The sequence below is a fragment of the Macaca fascicularis genome, chromosome 7 (genome assembly GCF_037993035.2).
Source record: "Macaca fascicularis isolate 582-1 chromosome 7, T2T-MFA8v1.1".
Lineage (NCBI taxonomy): Eukaryota > Metazoa > Chordata > Mammalia > Primates > Cercopithecidae > Macaca > Macaca fascicularis.
In genome coordinates this window covers 44,220,534-44,238,769 of record NC_088381.1, presented here as the reverse complement: position 1 = coordinate 44,238,769, position 18,236 = coordinate 44,220,534, and the positions used below count along the sequence as shown (strand labels likewise).

The window sequence follows — 18,236 nt, the reverse complement described above, 5'->3', positions numbered from 1 at the left end:
CACATGCCTGTAATCCCAGCTACTCAGGAGGCTGAGGCAGGATAATTGCTTGATCCTGGGAGGTGGAGGATGCGGTGAACTGAGATCGCGCCATTGCACTCCAGCCTGGGCAACAAGAGTAAACCTCCGTCTCACCAAAAAAAAAAAGTGACTTTTGTTTTGTTTTGTTTTTAGATGGAGTTTCGCTCTTGTCCAGGCTAGAGTGCAATGGCACAATCTCGGCTCACTGTAACCTCCACCTCCTGGGTTCAAGCAATTCTCCTGTGTCAGCCTCTGGAGTAGCTGATTACAGGCATGTGCCACCACACTCAGCTAATTTATGTATTTTTAGTAGAGATAGGGTTTCACCATGTTGGTCAGGGTGGTCTCAAACTCCTGACCTCAGGTGATCCACCTGCCTGGGGCTCCCAAAGTACTGGGATTACAGGCGTGAGCCACTGCACCTGGTCAAAAGAGTGACTTTCAAAACTAGATTACTTTAAAAAATTGATGTAAAACAACTATTTCTATGTATATTAAAAAGTACTTTTAGAATATCTTTAAAATGGAAAGCCACGTGCTAATAAGTTTGGACACCCCCAACAAAGGTCCCAAATGTAAGCAAATTATCAAGCTCTAAAACTCGGGTTTGAGTTGGGGAACCTGAGGAAAGTGTATATGTGGATTCTTTGGACTATTTTTACAACTTTTCTATAAGCCTAAAATTTTATTCAAACAAAAACGTTTAGTTTTTTAAAGTTAGGTTTTAATTTAGAGAGCATCTGGCTGCAGTCGGGGTGGATATGAGTAATGCTGCTGCTATGAATAATATGCACATTAGTCCAAGCCAGCATCTCCATGAACCACAACTTGGGGTTCAGCTTCTTTTATTTATTTCTCATTGCTATTCCTAATAAAGCAAGATGTTAAAGCTAACTACATGCTCTATTAATTATATGAAGGTGAACTTGAGTCATATTTGTTACTGAAGATGATTAATAATTACCAGTTCTGTGCACGTTTCTGGTGCATTTCAGTAAATAAACAGGGTACATTGTTGGGTAGTAATTGATTAATTAGCACATTCATTCTACACAGCTCAATGGTCTAAGGATGCTGAGTTTGAGATATTGCTCATAATTATTACAAGAAACAAGTCTGTTTCATTTCTCAGTTTATTCTTCTGTACACTAAGTTTTTTTTTTTTTTTTTTTTTTCCTAAATCGAATGCTTAATGGTTCAAAACCTTTTAGGTTTTCTTCAGATAAATCAACTCATGAAAAATTGCTAGTCATAATCACAGAATCTTGTTTTTGTGTGAACTAGGGTGAAAACTTTTCAAGGCTAATTTTAACACGGGATCTTGCTGTTAAACTGGATCAAATACTGTAAATATAGGGCACTTCCCCACCATGCAGGAAATGCTCATTGAGCACCTATGCGCAACAGGGGCACTGGAATCTCATTTGCTTCCCAACCACATCAAATAAGCTCAGGATTGCAAGTGTCATCAGGTTGGCACTTTGCAGCACCAAGCAAATATACTGAGTAATCTTCAGAGAAGGATAACAGCATGCGTCGGTCGCCATTTTAACTGTGTAGCAAGTTACGAATTTTGTTCTAATTTATTGAGCCAGCGTGCAGTGGAGAGACAGAGTAGTTGTGAGAGCTATGGACAGGGAGTCAGGAGTCTTGGGTTCTTGTCTCTATTCTTTCTTGAAGAAGCCATGTGACTATGGGCACATCCCTTCCCCGTTCTCTAAGCATGGATCACTCATCTAGAAAATGAAGGCTTCAACCAGGGACAAAGAGGTATGGTGAAAATCCAGACCTTTGAGTCTGGACTCCCTAACACCAATTATATTATTTTAGGGAAATTATTTAACCTGAGTTTCTGCTCTGTTTACTTGAGTTTATTGTAGGATCAAACGAGATGAAAATACTTTATAAATGATAAAGTACCATATGAATATGTTATTAATATTAATAACTTTCTTAACTGGTTGATGCTAACATGATATGTATTTGATGGATGCATCAAAATGCCCATGTACCAGTTTAACAATAGGGAATTTTTAGCATCCTTTATGCCATTATTAAAATCTCACTGGGTAAGAGTTTCCAGTGTATCTTGATAATTTACTGCTAAGTAAAAAACACAGTCTGTACAGTATGTCTGGGATGATCCTATTTCTAAATTTATATGTCCAAAGAAAAAAGAATCTGTATAATAGAAACTCAAAATGATAAAAGAATAAAAGCAATATATATTAAGCAAGCAACTGTTACTACTGAGAGAGAATTTTCTAGGAGATATGTACATGTATATATGTGTGTTTATATATGTACATTTGTTTATATACATACTTTTTTTTTTCTTTTGAGACGGAGTCTCACTGTCTCCCAGGCTGGAGTGCAGTGGTGCGATCTTGGCTCACTGCAACCCCCAGGTTCAAGTGATCCTCCTTCCTCAGCCTCCCTCGTAGCTGGGATTACAGGCATGCACCACCACACCCAGCTAATTTTGTATTTTTGGTAGAGATGGGGTTTCACCATGTTGGCCAGGCTGGTCTCGAACTCCTGACCTCAGGTGATCTGCCCACCTCGGCCTCCCAAAGTGCTGGGATTACAGGCATGAGCCATTGTACCTGGCCAACATTCATATATCATTAAATTTACAATCCATTGAGTGAGACAGATAACTATGTAATGTATCTATTATGTGATATTACATAATACTACACATTGTTAATTGGCTTTGAAGAAAAATAAAGCAGAGTAAGAGAATAGAGAGTAATGGTGGTACTACTTTAGGAGGGTGGTCAGGGAGGCCCCCCTGGTCTGGTGAGAGTTGGGCAGAGACCTGAATGCAGCAAGTGAGTGAGCCAGGCAAGCTGCGGAGGTAAGAGTGTCCCAGGGAGAGGGAATGGCAAATGCAGAGGACCTAGGCAGGAATCATAGCAGATACACTCCAAAACCTTGACAGTGGTTATCTCCAGGTGGTGGAATAAAAATTGATTTAATTTTTTTCTTATGCTTTCCTGTTTTACCAAGTTTTTTTTTTTTTTTTTTTTTTAAATGTGTTTCCGAAGAAGCTATGTTACGCTATTTGTTTTCTGGAATGAGGGTACGTTTCCATAATTAGAAAAATCAAAAACTCTACAGGCATCCTGAAAGACAAAGTCATCTTAAGAAGAATGTTTATGAGTAGTTTTGAAAGCTCATGTCATCGATAAGTTTTTGTTTTCATGGTGTTAGTGCCAAGAGCCTATGAGCTGTAGTGAGAATAAAAGGAGCAGAGAGGTTTCCGCCTTGGCGATGAAGTTCAAAGAAGTGTTTTACACATAAGTTTTGGTCATAATAACAAATGTAATCTTTGTAGAGGGATATAGAATCATCTTGCTTCCAGCTCCTTGTCCAGGCCTTGCTGCATGAATGTCAGAATACTTCCTAAAAAGGCTGTGCCTGCCCACTGGTTGATGGTGCCCAGGAAACACGGTGGCATTTTCGGATGTCTTTAGAAGATGGGATTAAAGGTGGCAGGTAGAAATAGCTTCACCATTTTATTATATCTCATGTATGCAGTTCACCAGGGACTATATTGCAAGATGGAATATTAGGAAATGAATCTTCCATCTCTTTTTGGGTACAGGCAAATATTAAAGCTCAGAGACAGCGCTGCAGCTACCCAGAGATGCTCTGGTTTGTACAAGGACAGAAATGCCCAGGTAAAGTTTCTTATTCTCATTTATTTATTTATTTATTTAGAGATTGAGTCTTACTCCATTACCCAGGCTGGAGTGTAGTGGCACGATCTTGGCTCACTGCAACCTCTGCCTCCTGGGTTCAAGCGATTCTCCTGCCACAGCCTCCCAAGTAGCTGGGGCTACAGGTGACCGCCACCATGCCTGGCTAATTTTTGAATTTTTAGTAGAGAGTAGGTTTCACCATGTTGGCTAGGCTGGTCTTGAACTCCTGACTTCGTGATCCACCCGCTTTGGCCTCCCAAGGTGCTGGGATTACAGGCATAAGCCACTCTGCCCGGTCTCTTATTCTCATTTCTATTTCATCTTTTTCCATCAAGATCTTCTAGTACAGAAGGTATACATGACATCGGTTCAAATAAAAATGCTTTCAAAATAAGATGTTTCCATTAGTTTTGTTGATTAACAATAACTGAGAGCTCAGTGCCGAAACTGAAACACAAAAAATGAAGGACATGATCCCAGTCTAAAGGAGGTGTTGTATTTGGCTTCATATGGCTCCTTTTCATAAGAAAAATGTGTTGCAAGGAACTATTTTAAAATGATGCAATATTTTGCAACCATTTAAAATCGTAGGCCTTTCGGATAGTAGATGCGGGTGTTTAAGGGGCAAAGTATTTTCAAAATATTTTCATCCATTGTTTCCAATACATGGAAGAAAGCTGGAAGAAGAGACCACCTCCTTGCATGATACATAAAATTTTGGCTGGGCAAGGTGACTCCTGCCTGTGATCCCAGCACTTTGGGAGGCCGAGGTGGGTGGATCACCTGAGGTCAGGAGTTTGAGACCAGCCTGGCCAACATGGTGAAACCCCGTCTCTACTAAAAATAGAAAAATTAGCTGGGTGTGGTGGTGGGTGCCTGTAATCCCAGCTACTCAGGAAGCTGAGGCAGGAGAATCGCATGAACCCAGGAGGCGGAGGTTGCAGTGAGCTGAGATCACGCCACTGCACTCCAGCCTGGGTGATAGAGTGAGGCTCCATCTTAAAAAAACAAGAAACTAAACAACAACAACAACAACAATTTTGTCCCTTTTATATACATTGATGATGGTGGCATAGAATTGTAGAACATCAGAGCTGGAAGGAAGCTTAAATATCAGTTTCTCTTTGTTATTTTATGTATCAGAAACCTGAGAACTAAAGAGGAGAAATTATTCGTTTATTAAGGAAAGAGCTTAAATTAAAACCCGTTAAGACATTTAAATCTAAAGTAGATGTCATACATATTCCATACCCATTTAGAATACCTACAGATGCCACATAATCACTACTCTGCCCTTCCAAATATTTGCAGGTGAGTGGAGGCATTTGCCCTTTTATGCATTCTCTGTGGTGTGGCACAAAGTTGCATAGGTATGGCAACAAAGACGTGGTCTGGATGTGAATTCTAGAGTGTTTAGACAGCATTAAGCTCAGAATAAAAACAATAGTTTTCATGCTATTGAAAACATTTTAAAATGTTTATTTAGTAATATTTCATTTTAATGAATATAATTTCACTTATATTCTCCTAATACATGATTTTTAAAAAACAGCTTTTTGAGGTATTATTGACATTCATAAACTGCACATATTGACAAAGATTCTCTCCTTGACTAAACTCCGGCCAGGCTCCTCCCAGCCCTCTTCTTGACCAGGCCTTAACCTTGGCCTATGAAGACTTGAACAAACATTAACATAGTTTCTAATAGCTCAAGGCTGCAACCCTAAGATGACCCTAGCCCCCTCTTAAAATACTGCTTGAGAAAACTCCAGGGTGCCAAAAGAATAAACTTTCTTGTAGCCAATCCTAAATTAGGGCTTCTGTCTCCCAGTTTCTGTGGGAGAGTAGGAGCCTAACTTCTGTGTCAGTTAGCAAAACCAGGTGGGTTTCACATGAACCAACCCCGCTTCCTGGTTTCTGTTATTTTTCACTTCCCTGACTCTACTGAGCAGCCACTGTTCCCTCTTCTGTTCCCTCATTCTCCTCTTACAATGCCCAGTCAGCTCTGTGCAAATTGAAGTTGAATTCAGTTTACACTGAACCCTTTTCCCTATTGCAATAGTGTATTACTGATTAAAATCTCTCCTTACCACTTTTACTGGTGTCCGGCCTTATTTATCTTTGACAATATTTAACATGTACAATTAGATAAGTTTTGACATCTGTATATACCCAATAAATCATTTGTATGTCAGTATAGTGAAAATATCCATCACCCAGCATTTTCCTTCTGCCTCTTTGTAATCTTCTTCCTCCTTCTCCTTCTCACCCTATTCCCACCCTTTCTCTCATCCCCAGGTTACTACTCACTATAGTTTTTATGTTCTAAAATGTTAAATAGGTATATACGTTTTTTGTCTTCATTTTTTCATTCAACATAGAGATTCTTCTATGCTGTTGATTTATTAATAGTTTCTTTCTTTTCATTGCTCAGTGGTGTTCCATTTTATGGATTATCCCACTATTTTTAATTTGTTCGTCTGCTGATGGACATTTGGGTTGTTTCCAGCCTTGGGGTATTGTAAACCAAGCTGCTTTGATCATTCCTGTGCAAGTCTTTGTATGGACATATGCTTTCTTCTCTCTTGAGCAAGTACCTAGGAGTGGAATGGCTGGATTGTATGGTTGGTGTAGAAACATGATTTTTGAATGACTGTATAGAAGTCTTTAATGTAGATATTTCATATTTTTAAAACAATACCCTATTATTGAACATTTAGACCTTTAGATTCTGCACTATTGTTGCAAATGATCTAAATTTTTGGCTTAGCAATGTGTTTATAGATATTCAACTTGGAAAAATAAAGCCCGAGAAAATGAAAAGCCATGGAAAGGGAATCTGCAAACAAAGAGCATGTTCCTAAATAATTTTGAGTTTTTCAATGATTGCAAAGTATTTTGTGTCCTTTCCTGGGAAGCAAAGTGGCATGAATCTTTAAATGAATCAAAATTTTAATTTTAATTTGGAGTTTATTTTGCAACCAATGGAAGGTCTGCTGTTTTGCTGTCGAGTTTATGGGATGATGATTTCATCATAACATTCCTTATGAGGCTATTGCAGTAAACTTGGGTGTGGCCTTTTGTTTCTGGGAGCTATAATTAGCCATCTGGTATACTTTATAACAGTTTGTTAAATAAAAACATCTTAAAATGTAGCATTTTGCTCACTTCTGTCTCCTCTCTCTCTCTCCTTTCTGCCTGTGTGTGTGTGTGTGTGTGTGATGACACACATGTATAGGGTGACAATTGTAAAACTGAAACAAAATGTTAATGGCAAAGCTATATTTTTCTGTGCTATGTTTAGGGTCTTCTTATAACAAAAGTTGTTTTCACCACCAGATTTTTAAACAGCAGGGACATGCTTATTATTTACTGTTTTGGTGTCTTTCCCTCATTTACATAAATACCCTAGAAACCAGCAGTTTAAAACTAATAAAAGCCAAGGCCCTCTATCAAGTGCAATAAAGTTTCACAACCATGAGTTAGACTGTTAGAGTGAAAAATAAACCTATATATGTGGTTATGTAGGGGTTTGTTTTTGGAAAGTGTATAATCACATTTCAAAGTTAGAACTTCCATTTGAAGTAGCCATGTAATAATAATACTTAAACATTTATATAGAACGCTTCATCTTTGAAACACTCTCCCAACATTGGCCAATTCATCTCGATTGCTTCCCTGAGGAGCAGGTACTATGCTCTGCCATTTTTCTAGTTAGAAAATTGAGGAAGGTAAGACCAGGCTTGAGAGAGGGAGGGCTGGGGAGGCCAGTTCCTGGCCCTTATTATTCTGTGACTCTTTGGGATGTAATTCCTAACAGCATGCCTCAAGTTTCTGTTCCCCATTGATGAAGTCATTAATAAAACAACAGTATAAATAGTAGCTCTATCGGCTTTGAGCTCTTAGATGCAGTCCTGACCTTCCTGTGGCACACCTCTTGAAAGGAATGATATGTGGAGAAGATACAGAAGAGCCCATTGCGATGGGTTGATCCAAACTTCTTCCAGTGAGAAAAGTGAAGTCGAATGCTTCCCCACTCCCCCAGCTGCCACCCTCACATTATCTTGGCAACTTCATTTACAGTTTTCCAGATGCGATTTACCATGATTAGTACATTTAAAGAGTTGCACAAATTTGTTATGCACATTAAAGCCAGAGGAACAGTAAAACAAAACTAATGAACATTTACATTTTTGGAAATATAATTAATGTATGCTTGAGAAATTCTGAAAGATAAACATTTAAATGTTAAAATACTTATTACCTTCCCCACAGGGATAGTGTTGGGAATTAATGAGATAACAAATGTAAAGTGCTTTGAGCTCTTTAGAAGAAAGGTGCCAAATGAACACAAATGATTATTAATTGTTAAAGCTATCAGATGGTTACTAATATATTACTTGTGATAAAATATGTATTTTTATACTTAAAAAATGGGACGCTTACAATTCTTAAGATGACACAGCTGAAATAATGCTCCCCAAACTCCTTCCAGGCTATTCCACATTTTGTTGGAAGCCTTTCCCAATGCTTCTATGATTTCTTAACCTTATACTCATCTCTCAAAACTTCAGGGCATGACTTCCCAGCTTTCACATTCTATGCCTTTCCAACATCATTCTTCACCAGTCTTACAGATCCATCACCATAGGAGAATTCCACTGACACCATTTTTTTCTTCTGACTTTGATCATATAATTGCAATGCCTTACCATGCTGTCAGTTGTACAAGCTCATTTTATTAGCAGGAAGTATGCGTAAGTTAACCTGCTTTTTTTCTATGTTTTAAACAATACACTAGAATTTGTTATTCTAAAAATGTGCAAATTCCTTGGATGATCTGGGGCAAGTGAAACTAAACCCTCTACTTTGTACAACATGCTGGAATTTGTGGTAAAAGAGAGCAAATCCCAAATTTCTTTCGTTTAGCTTGAGACATGGGGTGAGACACTCTCACTAAGTCTCAATTTCCTCATATGTAAAATGAGAACAGTCGTAGTACCTACATGCATGGAGTTTTTGGAAAGATGCAATAAAATAATGTATATGAAGCTTTTAGCACAGTACATCCCTAGCCCCCAGTTTGTTCTATAAGTAACTGTAAGTAGCTTATGGAAAGGTCACTAAATAGGTAGGCGGCACAGGTAGGCAGTAGCACATTTAATATTATAATCTCTTTGGTTTCTTTAAAGTCAATATAAAAGAGGTAATATATTAAGGGAGATACTTATATCCAATAATGCTCTCCAACCACTGCAAACATTCAACATTAAATAATGGGTCATTTCTCATACAAAGACACCTCCATTGTTTAATGTATGCTTCTCCCAAAAACTTCCTGGAAGATGATATATAATTTCCCCAAAATCCTCTTACCACCAAATATTTCAGTTTCCTATTTAGAAGAGCAAAAGCTCAGTAATTAATTCATTGTGACTAATTTTTTTTTTTTTTTTTTTGAGATGGAGTCTCACTCTGTCGCCAGGCTGGAGTGCAGTGGTGCAATCTCGGCTCACTGCAACCTCCGCCTCCCAGGTTCAAGCGATTCTCCTGCCTCAGCCTCCCCAGTAGCTGGGACTACAGGCGCCCGCAACCATGCCCGGCTAATTTTTTGTATTTTTAGTAGAGACGGGGTTTTACGATGCTGGGCAGGATGGTCTCGATCTCTTGACCTCGTGATCCACCCGCCTCGGCCTCCCAAAGTGCTGGGAGCCACCGAGCCTGGCCCATCGTGACTAAATTATATTTAGGATACTTAGATATTGTACACATATAAATGATTCTTTTTTCAAACATGCCTTAGTTTACCAAGAGCACAGTATCTATGTAACATATATGTGTTAAAAGATAATGGACTATTGCTTCTTTTCAAATGTTCTGTAATTAAAACATGTCACTAATTTAATCTGATCCTCTGGCTTCTTCCACTTAATTACTTGAAGTGATTGTTTCATTATACCAATTTTTCTCCTTTAATTTTGAAGCTGTAGATGTTTAGGTAGAGAACTTTGCTCCCAATCACTTTCACAGGTCTGAATTCTGTGGTGTATGCAAATGATAGCTGCAAAGGAGGAAAGTGGCATTGTCTGAGAAACCAATCAAGTGGGTAAAACAATGGTGTAGAATGGCGAACTCGTTTCGCTATTGCCAGCAGCTTGAGCCTCGGGAGTGCTAATCAAAATTCACATGCAAAACTTCCCGATAGATTTAACAGTTTTGTACTGTTAAGCAGGGGTTCTCGCCATGTGAATGATCCACTACTGTGCCGAACAAAACGGAGACAGTTTTCTTTTAAAGTCCAGAGCAGATGAGAGCCATAAGGAGACAGAGGGTTTCATTTACTCTCAGGACACGATTGTGCCAGTGAACTAATGAGTCTCTTGGACCTTATGTTGCTCTGGCTTCAATCGAGGCGCGACTCTAATGGGCATGTAGTACTTCCTATCTGTCAAGTGTCTGGACAATGGGCCCCTCGAATGGATGAGAGAGATCTGGCAAGAAAAAGAGGTCAGTGTTGTACCTAGCACAGGCAGGAAACCTGGCTAATTAATGTATTTCCAACTATAGCAAAACAAAAGCTCACACAGAGAAATGTTAATTTTATTACAGAAACTCTTAGCCTGTGGCTGAAGCACAGTTAACAAATTATTGAAATTCCATAGGCAAAAATCCTCCTGCTTTTCCCAATACACTAAAATATTTATACAGGTCATTATTTAAAACAATACATAGTTTTGGTGTTGTAATTTGCTTTTATTTCGCCCTTCAGTAAAGCTCACTGATGTAGAAATAGTTTTGGACAATTATGAAGTAAATGCTGAAAGTTAGTGTCAGCACTACCTAATCTTAACAATCAGCCTTTTTAAAGGTAGTGTAATGTTGAACTAAACTTGAAAAAATCGCGCTGCTGTATTAAATTGGAGAACTAGAGAATACAAATGTTTATTCAAGCTACAGAGCTCGAGTTACACTCCATCTGAAACTAAGAGCAGATACTGCCACCTAGATACATTCTGATGCTTTGGTTAACTAGATGCTGGCTTATCCTACTTTTTGAAAAATGGCAACAATAGCAGACAATAGCGGCTTCGTATAACAAAAACACGATGAATGATAGTCACTGAAAAATTCATATAAATATAATTTCAATATAATTTGAAGCTTTAAAAAAAGGTATTTGTGTTTTGACAAATAACAATGCTTAAGCCTTTATTCAAACCTATAAATGCAGAGTAACTATTAGAAATAGGAGAAAACTTTATAAAACATAAAAAATAAAAGCTGCATGATCCTGAGACCTGTGAGGAAGTAAATGTGGAGGTGGTATCAGTAAGACTTTTAACTTTCTTCTTTTATCAGATGACTTTTTTCTGAGTTTGAGAAGAAGAAGGGATGGTTCAGCACTCTCAAATGAAAACACAAATAAGTTTTGGTTTAATAAGTAAAATAAGATCACTTAATAAACAATGTTTTAAAAAGAGCATTTCATTACAATCTCTTCTGATTCACCTCCTAGCACACAAAGCAAACCAATTTCCCCTGGCCTTTATTTCTAACAGAAAAAAAAAATTTTCCCTTTTTATTCCAGACTGGGATCCAAAATGTTATGTATTGTATTCCAGGATTATTTCTTGGGTTTAGAGAGATTTTTATCATCTTTGGACTGTTGCTCCTCTTCATATCTCATTTTGTTTTCCTTTGTTACTCTTAGAATAGTTTCAATATCAGCAATGCTGGTCTGTAAGTAAACAGTAAAGACAATATTTATTACTTAAAGACCTCTTACAATCCCTCTCCCCCAAGCATCTGGTCCTTTTGGGAGTTCACCATGGTTTAGACCAGTTCTATTCAGAATACATTCTACCGACTGGCATTTGTCTACAGATTATGGCTTATCAATCTTGCTGAAATGAGTAAAAAAATTGAGAGTATGGCTCAAGCCTGTAATCCCAGCACTTTGGGAGGCCGAGACCGGCGGATCACGAGGTCAAGAGATCGAGACCATCCTGGCTAACACGGTGAAACCCCGTCTCTATTCAAAAATACAAAAAAACTAGCTGGGCGAGGTGGCAGGCTCCTGTAGTCCCAGCTACTCGGGAGGCTGAGGCAGGAGAAAGGCGTAAACCCGGGAGGCGGAGCTTGCAGTGAGCTAAGATCTGGCTACTGCACTCCAGCCTGGGCGACACAGCGAGACTCTGCCTCAAAAAAAAAAAATTGAGGGTAAGAATTTGGAAAACTTTTTAGAATTTTTATGCCTATTACGTCTAATAATAAAAACATTGGGCTTCTCAATTGTACATCTTTAATTTTTTTCATCGTATTTTTCTAGTAATTAAATTTTCTTCTATTTTGTTAAAAAATATTGATCCATGATAGTCAGATCAAAACAAAACAAAACAAATAGTTCCTTATTATGGATAATTTGAGAAACATTGGTCTAGTCACCCTAAAATGAGGGCTAGTAGGCTGATGGGAGGGTTTCTTTCCATTGGTTGCTGGGAAGAAAACAATGACACCTTCCCATTTACTTTATTTATATTTTATTGAGGTATAATTCCCATACCATAAAATTCACCCTTATGAAGTATACAATTCAGTGGTTTTTAGTATATTTGCAAGTAACCATCACCACTATGCAATTCCAGAACATTTTCATCATCCCAAACAGAAACTCTGTCCCCATTAGCAGTCACTCCCCATTTCATCCTCCTCCCTCAGCCCCTGGCAACCACTAATCTATTTCTGTCTCTATGAATCTACCTCTTCTGCACATTTCATATAAATGAAACCATACATTATATGACCTTTTGTGAATGGCTTTTTACCTAGCATAATGTTTTCAAGGTTCAGCCATGTTGTAGCATGGATCAGTACTTTATTCCTTTTACGGAGCTGAATAATATCCCATTATATAAAATATTATCCATAGAATATAATAAAATTCACTTATTTCTTAGTCGATGGACATTTGGGTTGTTTCTAATTTTTGGCTATTATGAATATTCCTTCTATTAACATTAATGTACACGTTTTTGTAGGAACATGTTCTCAATATTCTTAGACATATACTTGGAAATGGAATTGCTGGGTCATATGGTAATTTTACACTTAATTTTTTTATAAACTGCCAAACTTTACATATCTGTGATACCATTTTTAATTCTTACCAGCAATATATGAGGGTTCTGGTTTCTCCATATCCTCACCAACACTTGTTATTGCCTTTTTATTTAACTGTAGCCATCTTATTAGGTATGTAATGTTTCATTGTGGCTTTGATTTATATTTCCATAATAACATGATGTTGAGCATTCCTTCATATACTTATTGGCCATTTGTACATCTTTTTTTTTTTTTTTTGAGACAGGGTCTTGCTCTATCACCCCAGCTGGAGTGCAGTGGTGTGATTATGACTCGCTTCAGCTATGACCTTCTGGGCTCAAGCAATCCTCCCCCCTCAGCCTCCTGAGCAGCTAGAACTACAGGTGTGTGCCACCACGCCTGGCTAACTAAAAATTTTTTTGTGTGGAGATGAGGTCTTACTATGTTGCCTGGGCTAGTCTCAAACTCCTGGCCTCAAGTGATCCTCCTGCTTTAGCCTGCCAAAGTGCTGGGATTACAGGTGTGAGCCACTGCACTTGGCCTGCGTATCTCCTCTGAAGAAATGTCTATTAAAATCCTTTGCTCCATTTTAAAATTGGATTATTTGTCCTTCTGTAGTTGAGTTGTAAGAGTACTTTGTATATTATGAATACTATGCCTTACTAGATATATGATTTGCAAATATTATTTCCCTTTCTGTGGGCTGCCTTTTACTTTCTTGATAGTGTTCTTTGATGCACGAAGTTTTAAATTTTGATGAAGTCTGATTTATCTATTTTTACTTTGGTTGCTTGTGCTTTAGGCACCATGTCTAAGAAACTATTGCTAACCCAAGGTCATGAAGGTTTATACGTATGTTTTTTCCTGAAAGTTTTACAGTTTTAGCTCTTACATTTAAATATTTGATCCATTTTAATTTTCTTTTTTTTCTTTCTTTCTTTTTTTTTTTTTTTTTTTTTTGAGATGGAGTCTTGGTCTGTTGCCCAGGCTGGAGTGCAGTGGTACGATCTCGGCTCACTGCAACCTTTGCCTCCTGAGTTCAAGTGATTCTCCTGCCTCAGCATCCTGAGTAGCTGGGATTACAGGTGCACGCCACCATGCCTAGCTAATTTTTATATTTTTAGTAGAGATGGGGTTTCACCATGTTGGCCAGGCTGGTCTCGAACTCTTGACCTCAGGTGATCCACCTGCCTCGGCCTCCCAAAGTGCTGGGATTACAGGCATGAGCCACCACGCCCAGCCCATTTTAACTTAATTTTTATATATGATGTGAGGTAGAGGTCCCACTTCCACTTAATATTTGCATGTGCCATTTATTTAAAAATTATTTGTTCTCCATTGAATTGTTTCAGCACCCTTGCCAAAAATTATTGGCCATTATGTATGGGTTTATTTCTGACTCAATTTTATGCCATTGATCTATATCTCTGTTCTTATGCCAGTACCACACTGTCTTGATTACTGTAGCTTTGTAGTAAGTTTTTAAATTGAGAAGTGCGAGTTCTCCAACTTGGTTCTTCTTTTTAATATTATTTTGGTTATTCTGGGCCTCTTATGTTTCCACATTAATTTTAGGATCATCTGGTCAATTTCTGCAAAAAAAGCCAGCTGGGATTTTGATAAGAATTACATTGAATCTATAGATCAATTTGGGAATATCAGCATCTTAGCAGTATTGTCTTCTATTGGATGAATACAGACTATCTTTCTGTTTATCTAGGTCTTCTTTAATTTCTTTCACCCATGTCTTGTAGTTTTCATTGCAAAAATCTTGCACTTCTTCTGTTAAATTTATTCCTGGCCAGGCGCGGTGGTTCACGCCTGTAATTCCAGCACTTTGGGAGGCTGAGCGGGCGGATCATGAGGTCAGGAGTTCGAGGTCAGCCTCACCAACATGAAACCCCGTCTCTAATAAAAATATAAAAATTAGCTGGGCGTGGTGGTGCGTGTCTGTAATCCCAGCTACTCAGGAGGCTGAGGCAGCAGAATTGCTTGAACCTGGAAGGCAGAGGTTGCAGTGAGCTGAAATCGCACCACTGCACTCCAGCCTGGGAAACAGTGAGACTCCGTCTCAAAAAAGAAAAAAAGTTATTCTTAAGTATTTTATTCTTTTTGATGCTATTGTAACTTGAATTTAAAAAAAAATTATTTTTGCATTATTCATTACACAAATGCAATTGTCTTTTGTATACTGATTTTATGTCTTATAAACTTGTGATGGGTTCTTTAGGATTTTCTTTTCTTCCTTCCTTTCTTTCTTTCTTTCTTTCTTTCTTTCTTTCTTTCTTTCTTTCTTTCTTTCTTTCTTTCTTTCTTTTTTTTTTTTTTTTGACTAGGTCTTGCTCTGTCACCCAGGCTGGAGTGCAGATCATGGCTCACTGCAGCCTCAGCCTACCCTACTCAAGCCATCTTCCCATCTCAGCCTCCTGAGTAGCTGCGACCACAGGTGTGTGCCACCACACCTGGCTATTTTTTATTTTTTAGATAGGGTCTGCCTATGTTGCCTAGGCTGGTTTCAAACTCCTGGGTTCAAGCAATCCTCTTGCTTCATAGAATTTTCTATTTACAAGAATTTGCCATTTGCAAATAGAGATACTTTTACTTTTATTTCTTCTTCTTTTCTCCCTCTCCTTCTTCTTAGTAGAGATGAGGTCTTGCTATGTTGCCCAGGCTGGTCTCAAACTCCTGAGTGCAAATAATCCTCCCACCTTGGCCTCCCAAAGTGGTGGGATTACAGGTGGGGCCATTGCACCCAGTGCGTTTTATTTCCTTTTCTTGCCTAATTTCCCTGTCCAGAACCTCCAGTACAATGATGAATAGAGGTGGCAAGAGCAGACACCCTTGTCTTGTTCCTAATCTTTGCAAGAAGGCTTTTGGTTTTGCAACATTAACTATGAGGTCAGCTGTGGTTTTTTGGTAGATGTCCTTCTAAGGTTGAGGAAGTGACCTTCTATTTTTACTTAGTTGAATGTTTTTATCAGAAAAGAATGTTAAATTTTGTTAAATGCATTTTCTGCATCATCTTCCTTTTGTTTTTATTCTTACTCTCATCACCCAGACTCACTGCAGCCTCAACTCCTGGGCTCAAATGATTCTCCCACCTCAGCCCCCCAAGTAGTTGTGACTACAGGCATGAGCTACCACACCTGGATAATTTTTGTAATTTTTGTAGAGATGGGGTTTCACCATGTTGCCCAGGCTGGTCTTGAACTCCTGGGTTCAAGTGATCTGCCCACCTCAGCTTTTCAAAGTGCTGGAATTATAGGCATGAGCCACTGTGCCCAGCCACATCACCTCATCACCTTCCATTTTTATTTAGCCTTTACTTTCCTGGTAAATCCTTGTTTAAAAACTGAAAATACCTAACACAATGCCACTAAGTAGAAGACAGGAAATACTAGCAAAGATGAATCTATTTCACTGCTTCAAGTTTTTGTTATTATACCTATATTACTGAGATTGAAAGTTTTTGCCTTTAGACCTAACATGAGTAAAAATCAAGAAAACAATCATTCATATGAGAAGGCTAGAAACCATGACATAATTAAAAGTTACCTGAGAAGATCTGACTTTTGATGATTTTGAAAGTCAGAGAAAGGGCAGAGAAATAGCTTTCATTTTACCAAGGGCGGTTGACTCTGCCAACAGCAAGACAAGCTCAGAATCAACTTAGTCTGAATGCATTTGAGGTTAAAGCATCTGATTCTGATTATTAGCTATATTTGGACAGGCTGAATGGATCAAATGCAGAGAGGCTCCAAGTTTTGCACATGGCACTAACAGATAAGATGATGCTACTAGCTAGCAGGAACTTAAAATGTAAATGATAGGCTGGGCAAGGTGGCTCATGCCTGTAATCCCAGCTCTTTGAGAGGCCAAGGCAGACAATCCCTTGAGCTCAGGAGCTTGAGACCAGCCTAGGCAAGACAGTGAGATATCCCATCTCTGAAAAAAACAAAAACAAAAACAAAACAAAACAAAAAAAACAACAGTAAATGATGAGCATAGATCCCTTAGGACCAGTGAACACTGATGTAACATTTGGTCTATCTTTTCTTGAATCTTCTCAATCATGTAGGGAAAGCAGTGATCATTCTTCCAGCTCATAAAATCATGTTGTTGTTGTTACTGTTACTAAAGGAGTTAGGCCCTAGCTTGTATTAAAATTACATTTCTATTAAGCTTTTGTTGGACTTTCCATTTAGGAGGAAAACCACATGCGGTTTCTGATTGTGTCCTTTGAATTAATGAAGGTCTAGGCTGGGAATCAGATTCATACCTTGCTGTTCAATACCACGTGATCATCTCTGTTCAGATAGTGTTTCAGAAACTCCCGTACAGACCTTGTTCCTGTAGTTTAGAGTTTGGAGACTTCTAGTCAATTATATACAACTGGATTTGATGGACCAACATCTTTAAAGGTCATAAGGAGGCTTCTAAAGGTTAGTAGTGAAATAATCCAACCCACGTTGGAGAAACGGGTGGGGTAGATGGCCCACATACATGCTATGTTTTCTGCTTCTCCCTAACACACATTGCTTTCTCAGGTCTTAGAACTTCTCTGGCTCTAGAAACTAGGGCTTCCCAGGAATCACTAGTCAGACCTTGTATTATCTGGAATATAGATAGATAACATTCACAGTTTTTGGTTGTGACAATCTCTGTTTTGGTTCCATTGTGACATTTCAGACTCACGTCCAACATAAGAAAGCTCTGCTATCTTAGGAGCTGGGGTTTGAAAATGGCAGCAAGTTAAAAGTCAACTCTATTTCAAAGAAAAAGTTTCAAACCATTAAATTTAACTAACGGCTTCAGTGGGAACCTTACAGTATTGACCCTGCACACTGTAAAATATGTACTGCTTACAATAAAAAAAAGATGGTTTAGCACTTGTTTACAATACAGCATGAGGTATTTTCAGCCCTTGTATAGAAATTAACCAGAATCGTTAGTTAATTAACACCTCACCTTAAAATTGGTCTCGCCTTGCATATTAGGTGCTGATATTTCTTGATGGATGATGAAGAGATTGCGAGCAAAGGTCATGAGGACCCCCTGGAGATCCTCGCCGATTGTTCTGTTAATGATATCCAAACAAATGAGTTTACCAACGATTCCCCTCACATGCTTAAAAACAATCGCCCTCTCATTTGTGCCTGTCTGGTGATGGAATTTAATGAGTATTTTCAATCTCACAAGGTGGCAATCTTCAGGGAGATATGAAAGATAAGACTCCATTTTAACTTGTCAACAAAAAGGATTTGCCTAATAAATATTTTTTATTAATCAACTTAGCAAAATATAGCAATAGGGTCGGTCATTTCTAGTAAAAGTCTACCACTGAGCTAGGATGTTGTACGAGTTCATTTTTAAAATGGTTTAAGTTCCTTTAGGAGAATGTCACTA

General features: G+C 38.3%; 1 protein-coding gene across 1 annotated transcript in view; it reads right to left on the bottom strand.

The window, feature by feature from the left end:
- Window positions 1–10,307: 10,307 nt before the first annotated feature.
- Window positions 10,308–18,236, bottom strand: part of IQCH (IQ motif containing H) — a 256,827-nt gene continuing 248,898 nt past the window's right edge. Inside the window, exons 20-21 of the mRNA XM_065547585.2 lie at window positions 17,799–17,907; window positions 10,308–11,466 (exon numbers count right to left, since the gene is read on the bottom strand). Coding sequence (XP_065403657.1) covers window positions 11,353–11,466; window positions 17,799–17,907 — 223 coding nt within the window. The 3' untranslated portion in view covers window positions 10,308–11,352. The remainder of the gene's footprint in view (window positions 11,467–17,798; window positions 17,908–18,236) is intronic.